Below are 26,393 nucleotides of genomic sequence, written 5' to 3' on the forward strand. Positions count from 1 at the left end.
AGTGGGTGCGGGTGGGCTCAGGGGTGGGTGGGTGTGAGCGGTTTGGGGGTGGGCACAGGGCGGGGGGCAGTACCGGGGTTTTTGGGGGGTGGGCACAGGGCGGGGGGGCTGTACCGGGGCTTGGGGGTGGCACCCGCTGGGTGGGTGCCCAGGCTGGGGCTGGGTGGGCACAGCTGCCCTTGCAGTGCCCGGGGCAGGGATTTACCGGACGCAACTCCTCGTGCCCCGCGTGTTCCCCGCCCGCAGCCCGGCCCGGGGGTCCCGGCAGTGCCGGGGGACACCGGGGGAACCGGGCGGGCCGGTGACCTTGGCGAGCCGCCGGCCCTGCGCAGCGCCGGGAGCCGGGGCAGGGCCGGGCCGAGCTCCCGGTGCCGCCCCCTGCGCGGAGCCGCACCGGCGGAGGTACCGGCGGAGGTACCGGCGGAGGTACCGGAGGAGGTACCGGAGGCACCGGCGCACTCCTGCGGGCGGGCCCATCCCGCGGGCCGGCACCGGGCACACGGTGAGTGCGGGGCTGCGGGCGCGGGGCACCGGGACGGGACCCCCGGGGCCGGGAGGGGCGCGGCGGGCGGGGGTCGCTCGCTGCGGAGCGGCGGCGGCAGGAGCGCAGCTCCCCCCGCGCTGCGCTGTCCCCGGCGGGCACCGGAGTCCCGCAGCCCCGGGGCTGCCGCCGCAGTGTCCCGCACTGCAACACCGCACCGGGCCCGCGGCCGCCGAGCGCCGCCACCGCCGCAGCCGCTGCCCCGAGCGGCACCGGGACCCCCGCGGGGCCGCCCCGCTCCTTCTGCCCCCGCAGCGGGCACCGGAATGCCCGGGGTGGGGGGGCTTTCCTACTCCCACCGGGCACCGGGGACCCCCGGGGGGGCTGCTCCACTCCATCTGCCCGCGGACCGGGCACCGGGACTGCTCTGCTCGCTCTTAGCTCGGACTTGCGCTGGGACCACCGGGAGGGGATGCCCACCTCCCCTTGCCCCCGGGCTTGGCACCGGGACCACCGGGGGGGCTGCCCCTCGCCCCCCGTGCTGGCCGGGCACCGGGACCCCCGGAGGGGCTGCTTCTCTCTCCCTGCCCCAGCCGGGCACCGGGACCACCGGAAGAGGTTGTCACTCTCCTCCCGCCCCCGGACACGGCACCGGGACCACCGGGGGGGCTGCCCCGCTTTTTGTGCCCCGCGGGCAGTGGCTGCCCCGCTTCCTTTGCCCCCGGACACGGCACCGCCACCACCGGCAGGGCTGTCCCTGCCCCTGTCCCCCGATCGGGACCCCCGGGGCGCCGCCGCGCTCCCCCTGCCCCCATCCAGCCCCCTGCCCGGGGTGGGCTCGTTCCCGCGGGGAGCGGGCACCCAGAGCCAGGCTGGCATTTGGGGCACCCCAAGAGTCGGGGCTCAGGGTCGCAGCCCCCCAGGCAGGGGGAGGCTCCTCCCCACGTCCCCCCCCCGCGCTGTCCCTTGGGGAGGGGGCGCAGCCGGGTCTGGGGGGGGCTCCGGCCGCCGCTGCCCGGTCGCTGCCCATCAGTTCGTTTTCCAGAGGTGCCATAAATAACTCAGGAGATCCGGCCCCGTGCGGCTGCCATGAAATATTCATGGAATATTCATCCCGCCTGGAAGCGAGCGGGGGTCGCCGAGTTCAGAGCCGGGGCCGGGGGGGTCCCTGCGGGGCTGGGGGGGCGCGGGGGGGAGGCAGGGACTGACCCAGCCCTGTCACCCGCTTGGGCACGGGGTGGGTGGCAGAGGGTGCTGGCACACCACGGGCTGGGCACCAGCGTCACTTCGGGGGGTTCCCCTCAGCCGGGCTCCTCCGGGGGGGGCTGGAGGGGGCTGAGGGCGCTGCTGTCCCCCCCCAGATGCGTCCCCAAAGCCCCTGGGCCGCCGGCCCGGCAGCGCTGCTGCTCCTCGCCGCCGCTGTCGCCTCCGACGCGCTGCTCAACGCCCGGGGCAGGAAGAAGGTGGTGCATGTGATGGGTGAGTGGGGCCGGCATCCCGTGGGCATCCTGGGGCTGGGATTGGGGATGGGATTGGGACTGGGGGCACCTCCTGCAGCCTCTGGGTTGTTGGGTTTAATGCGCATCAAAGCACGATCCGGGTCTCTGACGCGTCCCCTGTGTCCCCCCTGTCCTGTCCAGGGCGTGGGAACCCTCCTGGGATTATCCCGAACTCTCCTTAGGGTTTGCAAAGCCCCCAAAAGAGAGGAATTCCCCCCAAAAGGTGGCCCCACACCCCCATCCTGCTTTTCCCCCTACTTTGAACCCCCTCCTTGCGCCAGCCCTGGGCCGGCCGCGGGTCCCGCTGGGCACAGCGACCTCGCTGAGCCCCGTGTCCCTTTCCAGAGGGTGACAGCGGGGCCGTGGTGGTGCAGACAGCGCCGGGCAAGGTGGTGACGCACCGCGGTGGCACCATCATCCTGCCCTGCCGCTACCACTACGACGTGTCCGCGCACGACCCGGCCGAGATCCGCCTCAAGTGGACCAAAGTGACCGAGCCCATGGCCTTCGTGGACGTGTTCGTGGCGCTGGGCAAGGCGCGGAGGGCGTTCGGACCCTACCGGGGTCGCACGGCCCTACAAGAGGACGGGGTGGGCGACGCGTCCCTCATCATCCGCAACGTCACCCTGCAGGACTACGGGCGCTACGAGTGCGAGGTGACCAACGAGCTCGAGGACGACACCGGCGTGGTCAAGCTGGACCTCGAAGGTAGCTTGGGGTGGCCGGGATGGGCTTCCCGGTGTGGGATCTTCCCGGCCCGGTGTTCTTCCCGTGGTTTACGGCCGCTGTTACGGGGTTTTATTGGTGCTGCGGGTTTACGGTGACAGCTCGTAAAAGGCGCAGAGTGATGGTGGCACGGGCTCGTAAAGCTCCCGGGCACCGGGATGGGGCAGCGCCGGGGTGTTCGGAAAGGGGAAACGCTTTTTAAGGGGTTTGGGGGGTGGCAGAAGGGGAAACGCTTTTTTAGGGGCTCGGGGAGCGCAGTTTGGGGGGTGGCAGAAGGGGAAACGCTTTTTTAGGGGTTCGGGGAGCGCAGTTTGGGGGGTGGCAGAGGGGGAAACGCTTTTTTAGGGGCTCGGGGAGCGCAGTTTGGGGGGTGGCAGAGGGGGAAACGCTTTTTTAGGGGTTCGGGGAGCGCAGTTTGGGGGGTGGCAAAGGGGGAAACGCTTTTTTAGGGGTTCGGGGAGTGCAGTTTGGGGGTGGCAAAGGGGGAAACGCTTTTTTAGGGGTTCGGGGAGCGCAGTTTGGGGGGTGGCAAAGGGGGAAACGCTTTTTTAGGGGTTCGGGGAGTGCAGTTTGGTGGTGGCAGAGGGGGAAACGCTTTTTTAGGGGTTCGGGGAGCGCAGTTTGGGGGGTGGCAGAGGGGGAAACGCTTTTTTAGGGGTTCGGGAGCGCAGTTTGGGGTGGCAAAGGGGGAAACGCTTTTTTAGGGGTTCGGGGAGCGCAGTTTGGGGGGTGGCAGAGGGGGGAAACGCTTTTTTAGGGGTTCGGGGAGTGCAGTTTGGGGGTGGCAAAGGGGGAAACGCTTTTTTAGGGGTTCGGGGAGCGCAGTTTGGGGGGTGGCAGAGGGGGAAACGCTTTTTTAGGGGTTCGGGGAGCGCAGTTTGGGGTGTGGCAGAGGGGGAAACGCTTTTTTAGGGGTTCGGGGAGTGCAGTTTGGGGGTGGCAAAGGGGGAAACGCTTTTTTAGGGGCTCGGGGAGCGCAGTTTGGGGTGGCAGAGGGGGGAAACGCTTTTTTAGGGGTTCGGGGAGCGCAGTTTGGGGGTGGCAGAGGGGGAAACGCTTTTTTAGGGGTTCGGGGAGCGCAGTTTGGGGTGGCAAAGGGGGAAACGCTTTTTAGGGGTTCGGGGAGCGCAGTTTGGGGGGTAGCAAAGGGGGAAACGCTTTTTTAGGGGTTCGGGGAGCGCAGTTTGGGGGGTAGCAAAGGGGGGAAACGCTTTTTTAGGGGTTCGGGGAGTGCAGTTTGGGGGGTGGCAGAGGGGAAACGCTTTTTTAGGGGTTCGGGGAGCGCAGTTTGGGGGGTGGCAGAGGGGGAAAACGCTTTTTTAGGGGTTCGGGGAGCGCAGTTTGGGGGGTGGCAGAGGGGGAAACGCTTTTTTAGGGGTTCGGGGAGTGCAGTTTGGGGGTGGCCGAGGGGGAAACGCTTTTTTAGGGGTTCGGGGAGTGCAGTTTGGGGGTGGCAGAGGGGAAACGCTTTTTTTGGGGTTCGGGGAGCGCAGTTTGGTGGTGGCAGAGGGGGAAACGCTTTTTTAGGGTTCGGGGAGCGCAGTTTGGGGGTGGCAGAGGGGGAAACGCTTTTTAGGGGTTCGGGGAGCGCAGTTTGGGGGTGGCAAAGGGGGAAACGCTTTTTAGGGGCTCGGGGAGCGCAGTTTGGGGGTGGCAAAGGGGGAAACGCTTTTTTAGGGGTTCGGGGAGCGCAGTTTGGGGGGTGGCAGAGGGGGAAACGCTTTTTTAGGGGTTCGGGGAGTGCAGTTTGGTGGTGGCAGAGGGGGAAAACGCTTTTTAGGGTTCGGGGAGCGCAGTTTGGGGGTGGCAAAGGGGGAAACGCTTTTTTTAGGGGTTCGGGGAGCGCAGTTTGGGGGGTGGCAGAGGGGGAAACGCTTTTTTAGGGGTTCGGGGAGCGCAGTTTGGGGGTGGCAAAGGGGGAAACGCTTTTTAGGGGTTCGGGGAGCGCAGTTTGGGGGTGGCAAAGGGGGAAACGCTTTTTTAGGGGTTCGGGGAGCGCAGTTTGGGGGTGGCAAAGGGGGAAACGCTTTTTTAGGGGCTCGGGGAGCGCAGTTTGGGGGGTGGCAGAGGGGGAAACGCTTTTTAGGGGTTCGGGGAGCGCAGTTTGGGGGGTGGCAGAGGGGGAAACGCTTTTTTAGGGGTTCGGGGAGTGCAGTTTGGGGTGTGGCAAAGGGGGAAACGCTTTTTTAGGGGTTCGGGGAGCGCAGTTTGGGGTGGCAAAGGGGGAAACGCTTTTTAGGGGTTCGGGGAGTGCAGTTTGGGGGGTGGCAGAGGGGGAAACGCTTTTTTAGGGGCTCGGGGAGCGCAGTTTGGGGCTGGCAAAGGGGGAAACGCTTTTTTAGGGGTTCGGGGAGTGCAGTTTGGGGGGTGGCAGAGGGGGAAACGCTTTTTTAGGGGTTCGGGGAGTGCAGTTTGGGGGGTGGCAGAGGGGGAAACGCTTTTTAGGGGCTCGGGGAGCGCAGTTTGGGGGGTGGCAGAGGGGGAAACGCTTTTTTAGGGGTTGGGGGAGCGCAGTTTGGGGCTGGCAAAGGGGGAAACGCTTTTTAGGGGTTCGGGGAGTGCAGTTTGGGGGGTGGCAGAGGGGGAAACGCTTTTTTAGGGGTTCGGGGAGCGCAGTTTGGGGGTGGCAGAGGGGGAAACGCTTTTTTAGGGGTTCGGGGAGCGCAGTTTGGGGGTGGCAAAGGGGGAAACGCTTTTTTAGGGGTTCGGGGAGCGCAGTTTGGGGGTGGCAGAGGGGGAAACGCTTTTTTAGGGGTTCGGGGAGCGCAGTTTGGGGGTGGCAGAGGGGGAAACGCTTTTTTAGGGGTTCGGGGAGCGCAGTTTGGGGGTGGCAAAGGGGGAAACGCTTTTTTAGGGGTTCGGGGAGTGCAGTTTGGGGGGTGGCATGGGCTCGTAAAGCAGCCGGACACCGGGATGTGGCAGTGCTGGGATGTTGGGAAAGCGGAAAATGCTTTTTTAGGGGCTTGGGAGGCAAAGCTTTGGGGCTGGGAAAGGGGAAAACTCCTCTTTGGGAGCTCGGGAGCCGCAGTTAGGGAGTGCCAGGGCTCGGCTGGAGCCTGCGCGGGCACCACCGATGACCCCAAATCCCAGAGGAGACCCCCCCTGGAGTCCGGGGGTCCCTGCAATCCCAAACCCTGGATCTCCCAAACCTCCTTGCAGTGGGGGACAACGCGAGCGATTTTCCAGGCGTCTCTCCCAACCCTCCCAATCCCCATTTTCCCGCGGCCTCCCGAGCCTGACACTGACCCCGCTGTTTCATCCAGCACCACAACAACCCCCCAAAAACCAAAAACAACCCCACCGCACCTTCTCCACCTTCCCCAGGAGTGATTTTCCCGTACCACCCGCGCCTGGGGCGCTACACGCTGAATTTCCACGAGGCGCAGCAGGCGTGCCTGGAGCAGGACGGGATCCTGGCGTCCCACGACCAGTTACACCAGGCCTGGCTGGAGGGGATGGACTGGTGCAACGCCGGCTGGCTGGAGGACGGCTCGGTGCAGTATCCCATCTCCCGGCCACGCGAGGAGTGCGGCCGCAAGGACACGCCCGTGGGCGTCCGGAATTACGGCTACCGGCACAAGGAGAGCGAGCACTACGACGCCTTCTGCTTCACCTCCAACCTCAACGGTGAGCGGCAGAGGGAAACTGAGGCACGGAGATGGCAGCGCCCAGCCGGGAGGGTGCTCAGGGATGGGGGAGAGAGGAGGGAGCTGGAATCCAGCCCCGGAGGGGGTCAGCGTTGTGGGTCCCAGCAGCCGTCGGCATCACTTGTGGGGCTGGAATGCCGAGTTTTAGTCAAAAAGCCTGATTTTTTTTAGCCAAAACCTCCTTTTTTTCATCCAAACCCTCTTCTTTTTTAGCCAAGATCTCTTCTTTTTTTATCCAGAACGTCTTTTGTTTTAGCCAAAACCTCTTTTTTTAATCCAAAACCTCTTCTTCTTAGCGAAAGACCCTTCTTTTTTATCCAAAACCTCTTTTTATTTGGCCCAAACCCCCTTTTGCTTTAGCAAAAATCTCTAATTTTTTAGCCAAACCCTCTTTTTTTAATCCAGAATCTCTTCTTTTTCAGCCAAAACCACTTTTTTACATCCAAAATCTCATCTTTTTCACCCAAACCCTCTTTTTTTTTAAATCCAAACCTCCTTTTTTTCAGCCAAAACCTTCCGCCCCCCCCCCCCCCCTTTTTTTTATTTTGTTGGTTTTTTAGCAAAAACCTCTTTTCTTTAAGGAAAAACCGGTTTTTTGGGTTTGGTTTTTTTTGGGTTTTTTTTAAGCAAAACCTCTTTCCCGAGCAGGACCCAGGGGCTGGAGGGAATTGCAGCAGCCGGTGATGGATGAGGCCGGGGCCGCACAGGACAGATGGGAGCCGGGAGAGCTCCGGGGCTCCATAAATCCCTCCCGGGGGGCGCGGGGGGGCCCGGCCGGGCTTTATTGAACGGTGCCAGGCGGGACAAACAACGGGGGGCATCGCCCGGGGGTGGCACCGCCGCTGCCCAGCCCCGGGAATCTGCCCTCATCAGCCCACCCAGCCCCCCAAAATGGCTTGGGGGGGTCCACGGGGCTTGTGGCACTCGCCACATCCATCTACCCCACCCCAAAAATAATTTGGGGGGGCTACAGCGCATCGTGGGGTCTTCTTCAATCCCCCCCCCAAAATGTGTTGGAGGGGGTCCACAGCGCTTGTGCCACCCTCCAGCCCCCCAAGATATTTTCGGGGGGTCCACAGGGCTGGTACCCCTCACCTGCTCCAACCTCCCCAAAATGTTTTTGAGGGTGCACAGGGTTTGTACTTCTTGCTTCCTCCAGCACCCCCAAAATATTTTCAAGGGGTCCACAGGGCTGGTCCCACTCACGTTTTCCAACCTCCCCAAAATTTTTTTGGGGGTCCACAGGGCTGGTACCTCTTGCTTCCTCCAGCACCCCCAAAATCTGTTTGGAGGCTCCACAGGGCTTGTTCCACTCACCTTCTCCAAGCCCCCAAAATGTTTTGGGGACTCCACAGCGCTTCCATCACTCACCCTCAACTCCCCAAATGTTTTCGGGGCCGCACAGGACTCGTACCCCTCACCTCCAGTCCCCCCAGAAATATGTCGGGAGTCTCCACAGGACTCGTACCCCTCACCCCACCCCGCGCCGCCGCCGCGCTGCCTCCAGGCTGCTCCAGACCGACACCCCCCTCCCTTTACCCCCCTTCTCAGGCAAAGTTTATTTCCTCAAAACCTTCCGCAAGCTGAGCTACTCGGAGGCCGTGCAGGCGTGCAAGAACAACGGCGCGGCCGTGGCCAAGGTGGGGCAGCTGTACGCCGCCTGGAAGATCCAGCTGCTGGACCGCTGCGAGGCCGGCTGGCTGGAGGACGGCAGCATCCGCTACCCCATCGTGAACCCCCGCGCCCGCTGCGGCGGCCGCGAGCCCGGCGTGCGCAACCTGGGCTTCCCCGACAAGAAGTACAAGCTGTTCGGCGTGTACTGCTTCAAAAAGGCCGGAGAAGCCCCGCCCGCGGCGGCAGGGGGGCACCCCAAGCGCGTGTGAGGGTCGGAGCGATCGGCAGCACCCCCCGGGTTTGGCCGGGGATCCCCCCCGCGCTGTGCGGGGAGCTGCGGGCAGCCCCTGCCTCGGGCTGGAGAGGTGCGAGCAGCGCGGGCTGTCGCCCCCGGGGACGCTTGGGGACACTGAGGCAGCGGCACGGGAAGGGTTTGGTGAGCCCGGCCAGGAGCCTGCGCCCCGATCCGGGGCTGGCTCCCCGCTCCTCGCAGCTCTCGCTTCTCGACGCGCCTGTTGCATGTGCTAAAGGGCCGCAGAGCCCCCGCCCTCCTCATCCTCACGCTGTCCCCGCGGTCACGCAGCGCTGACCGCCCCCGGGAGGTGCCGCAGGTCCCTCGAAATCCTCCCTTGGCCCTGGGCAAGGATTGGCGGCACCGGGTTTGGCTTCGTGCCGTGGCAGCCGGGGGGGTCCCGCAGCCCCTCCAGCCCCCGCCGGGGCCGGGGCGGCTCCTGCGCGCTTGGCTTGGCCGGGGCCGGAGCAGGGAAGGGCCGGGGGAGGGCAGCGGCCCCTGTGCCCACCCAGCCGGGCACCGGCCGCAGGCTTTGGCAGCCCTGGACGTAGATGAAATAAAAGCTTCGGCCGCTTTGGAGAGCTGAGCGCGGCTCTGCTGTGTCCTTGGGGGGACAGCCCCCACTCGCAGCGCGATCTGGGCACGCTCAGAGCATCCCAACCCTTGGATTTATCGGGATTAGATCCAAGGAGCAGCAGCAGCAGAGCCACCTCGGGGTGTCACAGCGCTGGCAGCAACCAGGGGCCACCGTGGCGGGTGGCAGGACAGGGGTGGGGACCCCGAGATTCGGAGGGGGCTCGGGGCGTCCTCCAGGCCCGGCCCAGCTGAGCACAGCCCATAAATCACCTTTAATGAGTGATGGAAACGAATATTGCTGGGATGGCACAGCCCTGGGAGGGGACAGCGGGGACCGCGGGTGACAGGGGGGCAGGGGAACATCGGGGGGTGGGTGACAGAGGGAGGGGTGGGAGCTGCAACCCCCGCAGCCACGGTTAGGGCAGGAATCACCCCAAAAAAATCCATCGGCACCTCCCCATCTTGAGGGGGACGCCGCGGCCACGTTGGCCAGCGACAGGGACCCACGTGGCGGCCACCACGGCGGTGATTCACGGCGAGCAGGCGGCGGAGCTGGCACGGGGAGCCCTGGCAGAGGGTTTGGGTTTGCTCGGAATTAATGGGGTGCGGTGAGAGGCGGCAGCCGGGCAGCGGCGCCGGGCAGGGGCCACGTCCCGCAGACCCCAGGAAAGCGCAGGGCTCGCTCAACTGTTAAAAAAATTTATTAAAATGTCCAGCAGTACAGAAAGGCAGAGTCAGAAATGGGGAGGGGGCGTCGGGAGGGGGTCGGGGAGGGGGTCGGGACACGGCAGTCACGTCGCAAACAGCAGAGATCAGAAAGCGCCGTACACACACACATACGCCAACTCCAACGGGGACCCGAAACGAACGGAAAGGGGACAAAACCAAACCAAACACCCCCCAAACCAGGCGCGGAGCGGGACAGTGGCCCCGGAGGCACCGTGTCCCCCCCCCCCACCCCCACCCCGTGCCGGCCGCGGGGACACCCCGGGGTGCTGGGGCAGGGAAATGGGGGGGCTGCTAAAAAACCAGAGCCGCCCGAGGTGGGATATGGGGGGGGCTGCCTGATTTAGCCCCGATTTGGGGACAGGGACAGAGCCCAGCTGGGGGGGGGTCCCTGTGCGGGGCTGGGGGCTCCAGCCCGGGCCGGGGGGGCTGAGCGCGGGACATGCAGGGAGGGCTGGGGACGCACACGCAGCCGCCCCCTCCGGATCCTATTCCCTACGGGGCCGGGCATCCTAAGGAGCTAAAGCCAAAAAGGGGTTATAAAAGAGGGGCGGGGAGGGGGTGGGAGAGGGGCGGGGGGACGTCACCACATCCCACGGGGGCCCCTTGTGCTCGGTGGCCGCCGCCCGGCCCTAGAAGTAGTGGCCCTCCTCCATCCAGTCCAGCCGAAGGTGCTGGCGGTGTTTTCGCCGCTCCTTGCGGGGTTTGTGGTGGTGGTGCTGGTGGTGGGGGTGGCTGTGCCGGTGCCGCCGGTGCCGCCGCGCTCGGTGCGACCGCCTGGCTAACGGGGGGCAAGGCGGGGCACGCGGGGGGGGTCAGGTCACTGTTCGTGATGCCCCCACACCCCCGGCTCGGCTTCCCTCCCCCCTCCTCCGTGTCCCCCCACTAACGTTTTGTGCAGAGGATTTTGGGCCGGTCCCACTTGCCGGTGCTGTGGCACTTGATGGTGGGCACGTGGCGCTGGGTGAAGCCTTCCTGGCACTGGTAGCGCACGCTGGAGTGGATGTTGTACTTCTCCTTCTTCTTTCCCACCGGGAAAGCGTTCGGCACCTCCGGGGGGGGCCCGCACAGCACTGGGAGGGAGGGGACGCAGAGCCCCGTCACCCCCCCCGGTACTGGGAGGTACTGGGAGGTACTGGGAGTTACTGGGAGTTACTGGGAGGGGACAAGGGACACCAGTCCGGGCCACCATGAGCTTCCCCCTGCATCCCCGGGGACACGGGTGGTGGTGGCTTTGGGAGAGGCTCGTCCATCAGGGTGGCAGCGAGGTGTCCCCAGGGTTTAACTGGTTAATTAATGGCTTTATTGGGGCGTCATTAGCGCGCGGGGTGGGGAGGAGCAGCTGGAGGTTAATGGAACTTCCCGAGGTAAGGAATGGGAATTTAATGGGTTTTAATGGGAGCAAATTAAACAAATCCAAGTGTGGATGGAGGGATTGATCATGGGGGGGGGGGGGGGGGGGGGGGGGGGGGGGGGAAGAGAGAGGAAAAATGGAGATTCAGGGGAGAGCTGCTGGAGTTCGCCTGGGAGAAGGGCTGGGAAAGGTTTGCTGGGGACGAGGAGGGGCCTGGGGGCTGCGGGATGGGGACAGGGATGCCAGGAGCTGTGGAGTGGGGACACTGGGACTGCGGGATGGGGACAGGGATGTCAGGAGCTGTGGAGTGGGGACACTGGGACTGCGAGATGGGGACAGGGATGTCAGGAGCTGTGGAGTGGGGACACTGGGACTGCGGGATGGGGACAGGGATGCCAGGAGCTGTGGAGTGGGGACACTGGGACTGCGGGATGGGGACAGGGATGCCAGGAGCTGTGGAGTGGGGACACTGGGACTGCGGGATGGGGACAGGGATGCCAGGAGCTGTGGAGTGGGGACACTGGGACTGCGGGATGGGGACAGGGATGCCAGGAGCTGTGGAGTGGGGACACTGGGACTGCGGGATGGGGACAGGGATGTCAGGAGCTGTGGAGTGGGGACACTGGGACTGCGGGATGGGGACAGGGATGTCAGGAGCTGTGGAGTGGGGACACTGGGACTGCGGGATGGGGACAGGGATGCCAGGAGCTGTGGAGTGGGGACACTGGGACTGCGGGATGGGGACAGGGATGCCAGGAGCTGTGGAGTGGGGACACTGGGACTGCGGGATGGGGACAGGGATGTCAGGAGCTGTGGAGTGGGGACACTGGGACTGCGGGATGGGGACAGGGATGCCAGGAGCTGTGGAGTGGGGACACTGGGACTGCGGGATGGGGACAGGGATGTCAGGAGCTGTGGAGTGGGGACACTGGGACTGCGGGATGGGGACAGGGATGTCAGGAGCTGTGGAGTGGGGACACTGGGACTGCGGGATGGGGACAGGGATGCCAGGAGCTGTGGAGTGGGGACACTGGGACTGCGGGATGGGGACAGGGATGTCAGGAGCTGTGGAATGGGGACACTGGGACTGCGGGATGGGGACAGGGATGCCAGGAGCTGTGGAGTGGGGACACTGGGACTGCGGGATGGGGACAGGGATGCCGAGGGCTGCAGGATGAAGCCGTGCCAGGCTGGGCACGCCGGGCGGGCGCTACCTGTGCCTTTCTTGCAGATGTAGGGCAGGTTGTAGTTGCAGGGCACGTCGTTCCACTTGCCGATCTCGTGGGACACGAGCACCACGCAGTCCTCGCCGCCCGCGAAGAAGTTGTCGGGTTGGTTCTCCCGCCAGTTCTCGTATTGCTGCGGGGCCACCAGAGAGGCTGACACCCCCAGCGCCCCCTGCCCGCACCCTGAGCCCACCCCCGACCCCCCACAGGCCCTCACCAAGCCGGTGTTGTCGGTCCACTGGAAGTCCTGCTCCACGATGCGGTCGTTGAGCCCGATCCAGGTGTTCTCGTGGCCGAAGCCTGCGGGAAGAGGCACCCGCGGCTCGCATGGAGGAGGCGAGGAGCACCCGGGGAGGGGGGATTCGGGACCCCCAGCCCACCGTTGATGAAGCCGTGCTCCTCCTGCGAGTGGATGCTGGTGAGGTGCCCGGCCCGGCGCCGGCAGTCGCGCTCCGCGTCCTCCCAGGAGCGCCGGCGGGCGAAGTAGCGGTAGCAGTGCCCCTGGAACTTGTGCCAGTTGTGGTCACAGCCCTCCGTGTCTGCGGGGAGACGGCGACAGTGGCCACAGAGAAAGGGGCCGGCCCTCAGCCCCGCGGGGAGCGGCGCCGTGCGGGGTTTGTGTCCCCTTGAGGCTCCCCAAAGCCACGGCGGCTGAGCCGTGTCCCCGCGGGGACAAAGCCGGGCTGGGGGGGGGACACTGGGGGCTGTCCCCACCTTTCTCGCAGCGGCTGCCGCCGTAGCTGGGCAGGCAGAGGCACACGAAGGAATTGATCTCGTCGATGCAGGTGCCGCCGTTCTGGCACGGGCTGGACAGGCAGTCGTCGATATCTGCGGGGACACCGCGAGCTGTGGGCACGGCGACATCTCCGCCGCCACCCTCCCGAGCCCTCCGGTGCCAGCGACCGAGGACGGGGCTCCGCGCAGCGCTCGGAGCCGCAGAGCCGCCCCCGCGCTGTGCCAGGGCCGCAGCGTGCCCGGGCACTCACCGATCTCGCAGTTCTCGCCGGTGAAGCCCGGGGCGCAGCTGCAGCCGCACACGGTGCCGTTGGCACGGCTCGTCCCGCCGTGCAGGCACGGGTTGTTCTGGCACGGGTCCGGAGGCGCTGCGGGGCGGCAGCGGTGCCCTGAGCCCGGCTGGGGGGACGCGGCGCCACCCACGCCATCCCCGCTCCCATCCCGTCGGCTCCCAGCGAGGAAATCCGGATGAAAAGAGCGACACCGCCCAAAGCTCTGCCTCAAAACCTCCCATCCCCGTGCCCACCAGCCCCGGTGCCCGCAGCTCACCGTGCCCGCTGGCGTTGCCGGTGCCCATCCAGGCCAGCAGCTCCCGTTCCTCCAGCGCCGGCTCCTCCCCGCTGCCGCTGTCGGCGTCCAGCAGCGGGGACCCCTCCGGACCCCCCAGCTCTGGCTCCGCGGAGGGCTCAAAGAGCAGCCCCGCGCTCGGGGACCCGGCGGGCTCCGTCCCCCGTGGGTGGGGGGCACTGGGGGACGGCCAGGGCCCGAGGGCAGTGGGGGACTCTTCCCTCTTGGCCTCCCCGGAGGAGTCCTCCTCGCCGGGGGCTGTTGGAGCATCCTCGTGTCTGGGGACAGCTGGGGCGCCGGGGGTGGCGGGGGGCTGCCGGGGGCCCGGGGGGGACAGGAGGAGCTGCTCGGCTGCCCCCAGCTCCGGCTCCGAGCGGTGGGTGGGCTGTGGGTCTGGGGGAGTGAAGCCTGTGGACCCCTCCTCGGCCACCGGCTCCAGCACCGCCACCTCCTCCGGCCGCTCGGTGCTGGCCCACAGCACCACCTCGGTGGCCGTGGGGGAAGGGGACGGAGAGGGGACCTCCCAGGCCGGGGTGGACGCGGCTGCTTCGCTGCTGGGCTCGGCTGCGCCATTCCCGACATCCCTGGATCCCTCCGGCTGCTCCTGGCTAGGCTCGGCCGTATCTCTGGATCCCTCCGGCTGCTCCTGGCTAGGCTCGGCCGCATCCCTGGATCCCTCCGGCTGCTCCTGGCTAGGCTCGGCCGCATCCCTGGATCCCTCCGGCTGCTCCTGGCTAGGCTCGGCCGCATCCCTGGATCCCTCCGGCTGCTCCTGGCTAGGCTCGGCCGTATCTCTGGATCCCTCCGGCTGCTCCTGGCTAGGCTCGGCCGCATCCCTGGATCCCTCCGGCTGCTCCTGGCTAGGCTCGGCCGCATCCCTGGATCCCTCCGGCTGCTCCTGGCTAGGCTCGGCCGCATCCCTGGATCCCTCCGGCTGCTCCTGGCTAGGCTCGGCCGCATCCCTGGATCCCTCCGGCTGCTCCTGGCTAGGCTCGGCCGCATCCCTGGATCCCTCCGGCTGCTCCTGGCTAGGCTCGGCCGCATCCCTGGATCCCTCCGGCTGCTCCTGGCTAGGCTCGGCCGCATCCCTGGATCCCTCCGGCTGCTCCTGGCTAGGCTCGGCCGCATCCCTGGATCCCTCCGGCTGCTCCTGGCTAGGCTCGGCCGCATCCCTGGATCCCTCCGGCTGCTCCTGGCTAGGCTCGGCCGCATCCCTGGATCCCTCCGGCTGCTCCTGGCTAGGCTCGGCCGACCCGTGGGGAGCCGCTGCGCTGGACCGCCCCAGGGGCCCGGGAGAAGCCCCCTCGGTGTAGCCGGCGGTGGCAGCGTGTCCCTCGGAGGGACCCTCTGGCTGCAGGAATGTCACCGCCTTCCTCTGCCTCTCCAGCGCGCCGTCACCCGGGGCCCCGCTGCCGTCCCCGCCGTCCCCGCGGGGCTGCGGGGCCGGCTCGGGACCCTCGGCCACCAACGGGGCCGGGGGCAGCGGGGGCAGCGGGGGCACCGAGCCACCGCCCTCCTGGGAGGGAGGGTCCCCGGAGAAGTCCTCGGTGGCATCCGCGGGTGGCCGCGGGGAGTCCCCGCGGGCGCTGGGGACGGGCTGAGCCCCACCCGCGGGGATGTCCCGGTGGCCCCGAGCGTCGCGGGGAGTGGCGGGGACGGACGGGGACGGGGACGGCACGGGCGGGGTCCCTGCGGGGGTCCCTGAATCCCTCGGGGCCGGCGCCTGCGGCGAGGGGGACACCGGGGCGGTGGCCGGGGCCATGAGCTCTGCAAGAGACGGCACCGCCATGGGGTCCCCGAGCGGCGGAGCCCGCGCTGGGACCCCCCGGCCGTGCCTGGTGTCACTTACCGGGGCTGGGCTCCTCCTCCAGCGCGTTGGGGGACGCGTGGGGACCCTCCCGCCGGGGGCTCTCGGTGCCGGCTCGGGGGAGGCTCCACAGCTCCACGGCGTTGGCTGCGGGTCCTTTCACCTCCAGCGCCAGCACGGGGGCCTGGGTGACAATCCCCGCTGGGTCCTCAGCTGCCACCGTGGGGTCCCCAGTCGCCACCGTGGGGTCCCCAATGGCCACCGTGGTGTCCCCAGCTGCCACCGCGGGGTCCCGGCTGTGCCGCTGGAGCTGGAAGTAGCGCCCGTTCAGCCCGGGGTAGCTCTTCCTCGGGGCGCTGGAGCTGCCCGGGGGGGTGCTGGGGGTCTCCGGGGCCGTGCTGGGGGTCGCCGGTGCCAAGGACGAGCCGGTGCTGTGCTCCAGGGCTGGGCTTTGGGCATGTGACAGGAGGGTGGCCGGGGGTCCCTCGGGCTCTCCTTGTGCCGGAGGATCGCGCCGGGAGCTCTCCGGAGCCTGATCCACCACGTTGAGAGCCTCCTCCTCGTGGGGCCACGCCAGCGAGGGGGCCGCGGTGGGCGGCAGGGATGTCCCACCGCCCGTCCCCAGCCCTGGAGCCGCCGGTGCCGGCGACAGGGCAGCCCCCGGGAGGTCACCGCGCTGCGCCACCGGGCTGCCGCTGGCCGGCCGCAGCTGCTCGTCCTCATCCTCGCCCAGCCCCGCGGGCCCCGGCTGCGGCTGGAGGTCGTAGCGGTCGCGGGGGATGTCGCGGGTGTCCCCCGAAGTGCCCAGGTCCTCGCTGTGCTCCACTAGCACGTTGTCGCTGCTCGGCGGGTCGGGCGTGGGGGGCACCGGCAGCACCGGCTCCTCCGTGTCCCTGTGCCCCGCGGCTGCGGGGACACCACGAGCATCAGCGGTGGCACCGAGGGCACCCGAGGGGTCTCGCAGCCCTCCTCGAGTGTCAGCACCAGGCACCGCATCCCCCTCCCCGCACCCAGCCGGAGCTGGGCTCCCTCCCAGCGCCGCTCTCCTCGTTTATCTCATTAATTCCCTAATTAAATATTCATCCGCAGCAATTTTCCCGGCCATGCCCACTGATCCCCGAGGGAAGACGGGAGCGGGTGGGGGGTCTGGGAGCGGAGCTCGGCGGGTCCCGCTCACCTTTGTAGCAGTAGGCGTCGAATTTGGAGGCGGCGGAGGGGAAACCGGTGCGATTTGGGAACTGGTAGAGGGTCCGCACCCCCGAGGCCTCGCCCCCGCACTTCCTGCGCGGCAGGCGGATGGGGTAGCGGACGCTGCCATCGGCCAGCCAGCCCGGGTCACACTGGTCCAGCCCCTCTCGCCACGCCAGGTACAGCTGGCCCGTGGTGGCCAGCGAGGCGCCCCGGCTCCGGCAGTGCCTGCGGGCCTCCTGCCAGCTGAAGCGCCCCGGCACCGTGGCGTAGAACACGGTCCCTGCGGGAGAGCGGAGGTGTTGGGGACACGGGGGCAGGAAGTGACGGTCCTGGTGGCTCGGAGTGGAGCGGGGCTTTTTGGGACGTCGCCATGGCCTGAGCGCCGCGGCCACGCTCGGTGACGGTGCCAAGGATGGCACGGAGCGCTGGCATGGCCCCGGCACCCACCCTGCAGCCCGGCGCAGATGTGGCCATGGAGGGACCTCCCTGGGCACCCAGCCGTGCCACGGCCACGGACGGACATCCCCGGGCACTTATCTGTGCTCCCGGCCATGCCATGGCTACAAAGGGACATCCCTGGGCACCCAGCCACGCCGTGACCACGGAGGGACATCGTGGGCACCCAGCCATGGCCACGGCCGGGGAGGGACATCCCTGGGCACCCAGCCACACCGTGACCACAGAGGGCCATCCCCGGGCATGTGCCAGGCTGCTCTCAGCCGGGCACAGCCCTGGGCACCCCCTCCTTGCCTCGCAGCTCCCGGGAGTAGCAGTAGACGTCGTAGAGCTCGGCGGGCTCCCTCCGCCCGTAGCTGCGCACGCCGGGGAGGCTGTTGCGGTCTCCGTAGCAGCCGGGCCGGGACAGGGTGATGGGGTACCTGCGGGAGGGGCACGGTGGGCGCTCGGCTCCGCGGGGAGGGGGTGCCCGGGGGTGCCCGCGGGGTGGCCCGTCCCGCGCACTCACCGCACGCTCTGGTCGCTCAGCCAGCCCGCGTCGCAGTTGTCGTAGCCGTCCTCGAAGGCGGCCTGGAGGTGCTGGGGGGAGGCGATGACGGCCGAGTTGTCGCGGCAGGCGCGGCGGGCGGCGGGGAAGGTCAGGGCGTAGCGCTCGCCCGCGGGCCGGTAGTGGAACACAACGCCTGGGAGGGCACAGGAGCGGGGAGATGGTACCGGGGGCAGGGCTGGGATGGGGCGCAGGAGGGGCAGAATTGGTGTGGGATGCAGGGATGGCACGGGGTCCGTGGGGTGCAGGGTTGGCACGGGGTGCAGGACTGGCACGGGTGCAGGGCTGGAGCGGGGTTTAGGCCTCACACAGCTCACAGAGAGTCCGCAGGGCTGATGGGGAGCAGAACCCCTGTCATGGGGTGCAGGGGGACACACGGGGGGCACAGCTGCCGCCGTCGGGTACATGGGGGGCACAGAGCACATGGGGGGCACCGGGTGCGTGGGGTGCAGAGGTGCTGTGGGGTGCAGAGGTGCTGTGGGGTGCAGGGAGCGCACAGCTCACACGGGGTGCGCAGCTCACCCTGAGTGCCCAACTCGCCCACCTTGCCTCGGCCACAGGGGCTGCGCGACCCCCCCAGCGTGCCCCCCGCCGTGCCCCCGCCGTGCCCGGCTCACCCGTCACCTCCAGCGGCAGCAGGTCCTGCTCGTCGTCGATGCCGGCCACCACCTCGCAGCGATAGAGCCCCGCGTCGCTGGCGCGGGCCGCCCGCAGCTGCAGCGTGGCGTTGGAGCGGTCACGGGCGTAGCCGGGCAGCGACACTCGGCCCTCGTAGGCTTTCACCACCTTCACCGCGTTGTCCTTGGCCACCAGGATGGGCACGTCCTCCCTCTGGCCGGTGGCCGAGCGCACCTTGCTCCATTTGACGCGCGGCGGCTCCGGGGGCTCGTTGGGCCCCAGGGAGGCGGAGGGGTGCAGGAGGAAGAGGCAGGGCAGGGTCACGGGCTCCCCCAGCCCCACCCGCACCGCCTGGTGCTGCACCCTGGTGATGTGGATCACCTTCCCCTCGTCCTGGGAGCCTACGGGGAGAGCGGCTCGGCTGCCACGGGGAGTTTGGGCACAGCGGGGAGGGCTGGGGGGCATCGCAGGGTGTGGGGGGCTCCGCTCCGGGCACCCCTGAGCGCCCCAGGAAGAGCAGGAAGCGGGATAATGAACTGGGATAAAGCGCGGCCACCCCACCCAGCGGCTGCCGACAGACCTTGCCCCCCTCTGGGGCTGAACCCCCAGCTCGGACGGGGTCCACGGCACCCCCAGGATGCTGCCCAGCCCCCCGATGTCCCCAGGCTGTAGGCACTGCTCTGCACCCGTGGGTGCCACACGGCTCCCTGGGGACACCAGCTCGCCCTGTCCCTGCCCGCCGAGGGAGATCCCTCGCCAAAGACGCCACCCGACTCCTGTGGCACCAGCGGAAAAGCCACCCCCGTGCTGGGATCAAGCGTGCCAGGACCGTGACCACCTCCTCCTCCTCCTCCTCATCCTCCTCATCCTCCTCCTCCTCCTCCTCCTCCTTCTCCTCATCCTCCTCCTCCTCCTCATCCTCCTCCTCCTTGTCCCGCACTAATCCCGTCCCAGCCTGTGCAAATCCCCCGCGTCTCTGACCCCCCGTGGACCCTCCAGTGGGATCAGGGGACAGCTGGGGACTGGGGACAGCCACTTATCCCTCCCTGGCACCTTCCTCCGCCACCCTCACCGCACCCCCAGCCCTCGGCTCCCTGGGGGCCACGGGGAGGGCTCCGGGGTGGCCGATCCCAAAGCCCCCGGTGCGGCGGATGCTGCGGTGTCCCCGCCGTGGGGGACGGGGGGGACACGGCTCAGAGCCACGGCAAATCCCCGGGGGGCTCAGCTGGGCCGTGGGGAGGGGGCCGCCAGCGGGATTAAGGATTTAAGGTCTCGCCTGCAGCGATCCCAACGCGGGGAGGGAGGGAGGGAGAGAGGGAGGGGGCACGGTCGCCTGGGGGGCTTCTCCCTCACTAATCCCGCGGGCAGCCCGAGCCCTGCCCGGGTTGTTATTCCCGATCACGGTTTATTCCGGCCCAGAGTTCATTATTTATCGCTGTTTGCCCTCTAATTAGCCCCGGCCGCCGAGCACTTACCCAGGACGGCGATGGGGAGGAGGGAGAGCCCGAGCAGGACCCAGCAGGCGGCATCCCCCATCACATGGACCATCCTTGACCTGCAACGACAGCAGCGCTGCCAGGCCACCGCTCGCCCACCCCGCGATGCCCTCGGGCCAGAAATCACCGCGGGAGGAGCGGGATTAGCCCCATTAGCCCAGGGAGAGCTGGATTTCTCTGCCGGCCCGGGGGCGGGATGAGAGACCAGCATCCAGCTGGGATGTCCCTCTGTGTGCCCGCCACCGGTGCCACCCGCGGTGACATCCCCGCGGCACCCGGCGCGGTGTTGGGGGTGGGTGGGCACACCCGGGGGTCCCGCGGTCCCCCAGGGGCACAAAGCCCCGGCTCCGCCGCCGCCCGGAGCTCCCTCCCGTCCGTCTGCTCCTCTGCGGCGGCTGAGAGGGTTCCTAAAACATCTGGGAGCCGGGATCAGCGGGAAGGTGGGGAGGTCACACAGCTGGCATGGGCATAACCGTGGCGTGGCGCCTGCCACCATCACCCAGCTCCCACCACAACCATCGCCCGATTCCCACACAACCATCGCCTGGCACAGGCACCACCCAGCGCCCGCCACCATCACCCAGAACGGACACAACCATCACCCGGCGCCCACCACCATCTCTGAGCTCCCACCACAACCAAAACCTGGCACAACCATCACCCAGTTCCCACCACAACCATCACCCAGCTGTCACCCAGTGCCCACCACCATCCCCAAATTCCCACCACCGCCAGCATCCAGCTCCCACCACAACCGTCGCTCACCCGTCGGGTGCCAAACTGGCCGAGCAGAGGCAGCAGGGACGCAGCCAGCACCCCCAAAACCCCAAATCCCGAAGTGCCACCACGTGGCCAACGAGCTTGAGCCAAACCCCAGCTCCTCCCTACTCACAGATCCATCCTGGAATTTGCTGCTCCCTGGGTTTCCCCGATCCCTGCCCCGTCCCAGACAGGGCTTTGGGGACCACTCGGCCTTTGGGGGACACCAGGAGCCCCCCGTGCCCCTCCCGCTGCCCCGAACCGAGGCTCTGCCTCATCCCCCATCCCTTTTGCTCCATTTTCCAGCCCTTGATGCCTCGTTCCGTCCCTTCTGTGCTTTTATGGGACGAAAATAGAAAGAAAGAGCGAAACGGCGAGAAAAAAGGAGACCCCCCCCGTGTTCCGCGCGGGCAAAGGGCCTTTTTGGGGATGCAAAACCGGGTTTTATCTGATTCCTTCTCAAGAAGAAAGCCTTGGCAGCCCCTTCCCCACCGCGGCAGCTCCACAGGGCGCTCTGCTGGGAGGGGACAGGGAGGTGTGACCTGGCCTTGGCCATGGAGGGAAATTCCCGGGGTCAGGAATGGGCAGCGGGATGTGCCTTTGCCCCGATTAATCTCCCTGGAGCTGGAAAACCCCAAAGCAGCGCCGGGGCTGCTCCACGGCACTGGCAGCAGCTCGTTCATCCCTGCTCGGAGATGCTCCGGGAAGGAAATGCCTCGGCAGCACCAAACTTTTCCCGGTCTTTGAGCTCCAGGGGGAAAAAAAAATTCCTTGGCACGGGCGGGCTCGGGAGGTTCCAGCTCCTCGCGTTGGAATGTTAATTTTGGCTTTCTGGGGTGTTCAGGAGCTCTCCCAGGACAAAGCAGCAGCGCCGTGTCCTTGGTCCGGGCACCACCCGAGACCTGCTGGGTGCGGGATGGGGACCCCCAGGACACCCAGCACCAGGGAACAAGGGTGGCCCGGGCTGTGCTCACCCACGTCTCAGGGATTCAAACCATCCTGCTGGGTTTTCCCGGTTTTTGAAAGATTTTTTGGTCTTTCCACACATTTCCTTTTCCCCTGGATTTTCCAGGTGACTTTCCCCATCAAAAGGCAAACAAGGAGATTTGGGGGGGGGAACAGCAGCGATGGGATCTCGCTCTCTGCCACCTTCCTGGGATCTTCCCCTTCTCCATCCTCCTCCTCCCCGGCCCGCAGAGCTCCCAGTGGAGCACCCAGTGACAACTCGCGGCCACCAGTCCCGAACCGAGGGGTCCCATCCCCGGTGTCACAGCGGCAGCGAGAGCCCGCGGAGAGCCGCGTGAAGGCGAGGAGGAGAAATCCTCCTCGGAGTATTTACTCAGAGCCGGGTCCTCGCTGAGCAAACAGCCGGGATTTATTTAAATGTTAAACACAAAAGTTACTCTTTGGGTTTCCAGCCGCTTCCCAGGAGGCTGCAGAGCTGGGATTTGAGGGATGGGATGGGATGGGATGGGATGGGATGGGATGGGATGGGATGGGGGTCCCTGACCCCCCCCCCCCCAGTGGGTGCTGCTGGGCGCTCGCGGTTCAGGTTTTGGGGTCACAGGGCTGCCCGGCTCCGGCTGAGCTGTCGCCTTCCCTGACATCAGCATTCCTGCAGGATTTGTTTTCGCAGCAGGAAAGGTGGGAAGGGCCAGGCCGGCAGCACCTGGGAAAGCTCAGCTGTCCCCAAAGTTCCCCCGCACCAGCGACAGGACACATCTCTGTCCTCTGGGGCCAGCCGGCTGCCACCCTTGCCCTTGGCACGCACAGGGGGCACATTCCCCATGGCTCTGCTCCCGTCCCCGCCCCGTTCCATCCCCTCAGCCCCTCACCGCACCCCCGGCTGCCCAGCCGGGCAAGGTGCTGGGCCAGCCAAAAGTTTCTCCCAAGGTCAGGACAAGCGACACGGGAAGCGCCAGCCCTGCCGGGGCCGGTGCCACCACACGCGGTGTCCCCTCGCCAGGACCCCACGGGCGGGCAATGTCCCCCCGCAGCCTCGTTAATTATCGGCAGCGAATCGTTCCCACCTCCCCGCCATCCATGGATCCACAATCCAGCTCCAACCCCGCCGGGGTGGCACGGCCACATCCCGACCCTGCGGTGCCACCGGGATCGGCCCGGGATGCATCCCGGATGCCCAGGGATGGATCGGGATGGCCGGGGCAGGATCCAGCCGGGATTCCCAGGGAAAGCAGCCGTGGGCTGGGCCACGTGTGTGCCCGGTGGTGGCAGCGAGGCGAGGGGGGTGGCACGGGGGTGGCGAGGTGAGGGAGGTGGCCGGGCCACCACGGGCACCAGGGCCCGAATTTCGCAGCGGGGGTTTCTCTCCGCAGTCAGGGCGGTGTCACCGTGACGTCCCCAAGGCCACGTGGCTCGGCCCCCTCGGGGACAAGGAGCGTGTCCCTGTCCCCTCGGCGTCCCAGCGCAACCGGGGGAACGGCAGACGAGAGAAATTTAAAATAACGCCGGTGCAAAACGCCCCCCCAAACCCCCCCAAAGCCGGGCGAACATTTTCACATCTGTCACTAGCTGTCACCTCATGAATAATTCATCCTGCTCATGAATATGCAAAGCCGGGGCTGGTGATTAGCTTGAGCTGAAACAGAGCTTAATTCCACACAGGCCGCCGGGACCACCCGGCCAGTTTGGGGGTCACCTCTGCCCCCGCCCTGCCCCGAGCCTGGGACAGGGCCGGCTGCGGATCCCGGGGTGCGCACGGAGCAGAGGGGACATTTGGGACAGCGCTGGGGACACGGGATGGGTGGCAGCAGAGAAGGGGGCACTGCCCACCCACCCGGGCAGCCCGCACGCAGCCGGACATTGGTGCCCCCACCTTGGGGACGCCCCAGCCCTGAGGGTGCCACCGGCTGTCCCCACGCAGCCCGCAGTCCCCGTGACCTCTGCTGTCCCCGCGGGTCGCTCGGGTCCGCGGTGCCACCAACGCGCCACGCGACATCCCGGTGCCCACCCTCCCGGCGTGTCCCCCCCCTCAGCCACCCCGGGGGTTGCTCCTGCACCCCCCGCCCCCAGCACCGAGCAGCCCTGACCCCCCCCCCCCGCAGCACCCACCTCCCTCCCAGCGCCGCGGTGTCCCCGCCGCCCCCGCGGGGACCGGGGGTGTCCTCCGGGGGCCCCCCCGGGGCTGCGCGGCCGCGGCAGGAGCCCGGCGGCGGGGCCGGCTCGGCGTCCCCTCCTCTCTGCCCACAACAAAGGAATTCTGCAAACCTCGCTGCCGTCACATCTCACAGGCAACGTGATGCTCCCCGCTCCCCCCAGCCTGCCGGAATAAATTAGCACCTCGGGAAGCTGTGATCCCGTCCAATATGGGCCCTTTGCCGGGTGCGATTTTTATTAGGCAGACAGTCTGCAGCCTTTATTTTAGAATTTGCTCCTCTTTTATTTTTTTTAATCGAATTTTTTTTTTTTTATTTATTGATTCTTTTTGCCCCGCTTTCTGCCTCTCCCCTGCAAAGCCCAAAGCGCCGCGGGAGCCCCGAAGCCGGCGCAGCATCGCTCTGAGCCCTCGGCTCCATCGCCAGCCCTGCCGCGGGCTCGGCCACACGCTGGGAGTGACTCCCGGCACCGCGCCCGGTGCCCAAACCCGGGAGGAGACCCCCGGGCCGCAGGGCCTGGCACGGATCCAGGCCGCTGGCACCGTTGTCCCACCGGTTTTGGGGTTGCCGAGCGCCTCGCGCTATCCCCACCCACATCCATCCGTCCATCCCTCCATCCATCCATCCGTTCGTCCATCCATCCATCCATCCGTCCGTCTGTCCGTCCATCCATCCATCCATCCGTTCGTCCATCCATCCATCCATCCGTCCGTCTGTCCGTCCATCCATCCATCCATCCGTCCGTCCGTCTGTCCGTCCATCCATCCATCCCTCCATCCATCCATCCATCCATCCATCCTGTCTTCTCCACACCGTGTCCGCGTGCTGGGGACATCCTGGCCATGGCACTGAGTGCCCAGCACTCTGCCAGCGCCCTGGCAGCCAGGGCCACCTCGGGATAGGGAAATTCCCGGCTCCCGACTCACCAGGGAGCCACCAGTGTCACCAGCAAGGAACCGGGTGGCCCAGGCGCACCCGGCTGTGGCACCACGGGGGGGGGGGGGGTGTGGCACCGGTGGCACCCACAGCTGTCCTGCCACCCCTCGCCACCTCTGCCTGCCCTCTGTCTCGCTGCCAGCTCCTGGGGTGCTCAGGGCATGGTGGCCCTGCCTGCCCCACTGTCCCCAGTGTTGCCCAGCCCCTCTCAGTGTCCCCAGCCCCTGAGAGCCCGGTCCTCACGGTGTCCCCCTGTCCTCGCGTCCCCACAAAGCCAGTGGCCACGCCCCCATTGTCCAGCTGTCCCAGTGCCCCTGATCCCCGCAGTGTCCCCTCCAGCCCCATGGTCCCCGATCCCAGCACCGCCAGCCGTGACAGCTCACTGTCCCCTCCGTGTCCCCAGCGTCTCCCCCACGCCAGGGCCACCATCCCTCACCGCTGTCCCCCCCGGTACCCGCAGTGTCCCTCTCCCACACCGAGCGTCCCCCTCATCCCCGCTGCGTCCCCAGCCCGGATCCGTCCTGCTCCTGCCACAGCCGTGCCGGTGTCCCCATCCCCATCCCCGCCACCGCCGCCGGGACCCGCGGCCCCCCCACCCCCGCATTCCCCAGCCTGGCTCCATCCCGCTCCTGCCGTGGTGGCGCCGGTGTCGCCGCCGGTGTCACCGCCCCCACCGCCGTCCCCGCAGCAGTGCCGGTGCCGGTGTCACCGTCCCCATCCCCGCCACCCGGCCCCGCATTCCTGCAGCCCCCGCAGCCCCGCCGCGTCCCCAGCCCGGATCCAGCCCTCTCCCGCCGTAGCGCTGCCGCTGCCGGTACCGGTACCGGTGTCGGTGTCACCGTCCCCATCCCCGCCACCGGGCCCCGCACCCACCGAGCCCCCAGCGCGGATCCGTCCCGCTCCCGCCGTAGCGGTGCCGGTGCCGGTGTCCCCATCCCCACGGCCGTCCCCGCAGTGGGGGCGGTGCCGGTGCCGGTGCCGGTACCACACGTACCTGGTCCGTGCTCAGGGCGCGCCGGGACTCATCGCCGCCGGTAGAGCCGAGCACCCTCGCCGGCACCGGGGGCTTAAAAGCGGGGCTCGGAGAGGGGGGCAGCGGGCCGGGCCCCCCCCGGAGGGGGCCGAGCCGGGCCGGGCCGGGCCAATCGCGGCTGGCGGCGGGCGCGGCCCCCCCCCCCCCCCCGCCGGTGCCGCCGGTGCCGCCCGCCCGCACCTGCCCGCAGCGGCGGAGAACCCGCGCCCGCTCCGCGCTGCCCGGCGCAGGGCGAGGGGCGGCCGCGCATGCGCCACCCCCCCACACCCGGGCCAACCCCCCCCACCCCCCAAAACCGGGGCCGCCCCCTCCTCATCCAGCGGGGCCGCCTCTTGAACCCCACTCGGTGTGGAAGGGGCTGGGGGGGGTCTCTGTAATGAGGGGGGGGTCTCTAAGAGGGCTCGGGGAGAGATTGGGGGGGTCCCTGGACTAGGGGGGGCTGTTATGGGGGTGGGGTCCCTACGAGGATGTGGGGGGGTAATGGAGGCAGGAAGAGGGGGGGGGGACCCTGCAGGATTTTTCTGGGGGTGTTTCCAACGAGGGGAGCGTCTCCCAGCCCCTCCACACCCCAAAATTCTCTCTAAGCCATACAGGGCGCAGCCAGCAGCACCCTCCAGCCCCTCCACACCCTATAAGGGGCCGGAATGGGGTGCAGGGGGGGGGGTGGAGGATGCTGTGGATGGATAAAGATTTCAAAAAGCCCCAACAACCCCCCAAAACCGGGTAAGACTCTCCAAAGAGCCGCGCTACCAGGAACGACCCCCAAAACGGGGGAAAAAAACCATCACTGAGCTATTGGGGGGCGGTTTTTTTGGGGGGGAGGGGGGGTGTCACCTTCCCGCCGGTGACTGAAGAATGCCAGCCTGTCTCCCACGGCTTGGCACCAAAAGGAGAGATCCCCCCTCCCTATTTCGCCCATAGGATGGATCCGTGGAAACCCGAGAGCAAAGTTCTCATTTCCGACTCCATTGTGCCAGACTTTTCGTGGCGT

General features: G+C 67.6%; 2 protein-coding genes across 5 annotated transcripts; one reads left to right on the forward strand and one right to left on the reverse strand.

Annotated features, from left to right (window-relative positions):
* Positions 1-364: 364 nt before the first annotated feature.
* HAPLN4 (hyaluronan and proteoglycan link protein 4) lies at positions 365-8,845 on the forward strand. Of its 2 annotated transcripts, XM_032092510.1 has the most exons (6): positions 401-414; positions 448-502; positions 1,843-1,960; positions 2,326-2,688; positions 6,031-6,333; positions 7,905-8,845. In XM_032092510.1, the coding sequence occupies exons 3-6, from the start codon at positions 1,843-1,845 to the stop codon at positions 8,234-8,236; spliced, it is 1,116 nt and encodes a 371-aa protein (XP_031948401.1). In that variant the 5' UTR covers positions 401-414; positions 448-502; the 3' UTR covers positions 8,237-8,845. The 2 variants fall into 2 exon arrangements, with proteins under 2 accessions (XP_031948400.1, XP_031948401.1); XM_032092509.1 differs by having other exon boundaries at positions 365-502.
* A 675-nt stretch (positions 8,846-9,520) lies between these two features.
* On the reverse strand, positions 9,521-25,529 carry NCAN (neurocan). 3 transcript variants are annotated; one of them, XM_032092419.1, is made up of 15 exons: positions 25,364-25,529; positions 19,538-19,617; positions 18,062-18,463; positions 17,406-17,580; positions 17,192-17,319; positions 16,428-16,721; positions 15,293-16,156; positions 13,426-15,210; positions 13,128-13,244; positions 12,856-12,969; positions 12,522-12,680; positions 12,359-12,441; positions 12,130-12,274; positions 10,452-10,634; positions 9,521-10,338 (listed from the first exon to the last, which is right to left on the reverse strand). In XM_032092419.1, exons 2-15 carry the CDS (start codon positions 19,608-19,610, stop codon positions 10,145-10,147), a joined length of 4,716 nt encoding a protein of 1,571 aa, XP_031948310.1. In that variant the 5' UTR covers positions 19,611-19,617; positions 25,364-25,529; the 3' UTR covers positions 9,521-10,144. The 3 variants fall into 3 exon arrangements, with proteins under 3 accessions (XP_031948310.1, XP_031948312.1, XP_031948311.1); XM_032092421.1 differs by having other exon boundaries at positions 9,521-10,342; positions 25,364-25,528; XM_032092420.1 differs by lacking the exon at positions 25,364-25,529 and adding an exon at positions 23,390-23,471.
* Positions 25,530-26,393: the final 864 nt, after the last annotated feature.

This window comes from Corvus moneduloides, chromosome 28, assembly GCF_009650955.1.
Source record: "Corvus moneduloides isolate bCorMon1 chromosome 28, bCorMon1.pri, whole genome shotgun sequence".
NCBI lineage: Eukaryota > Metazoa > Chordata > Aves > Passeriformes > Corvidae > Corvus > Corvus moneduloides.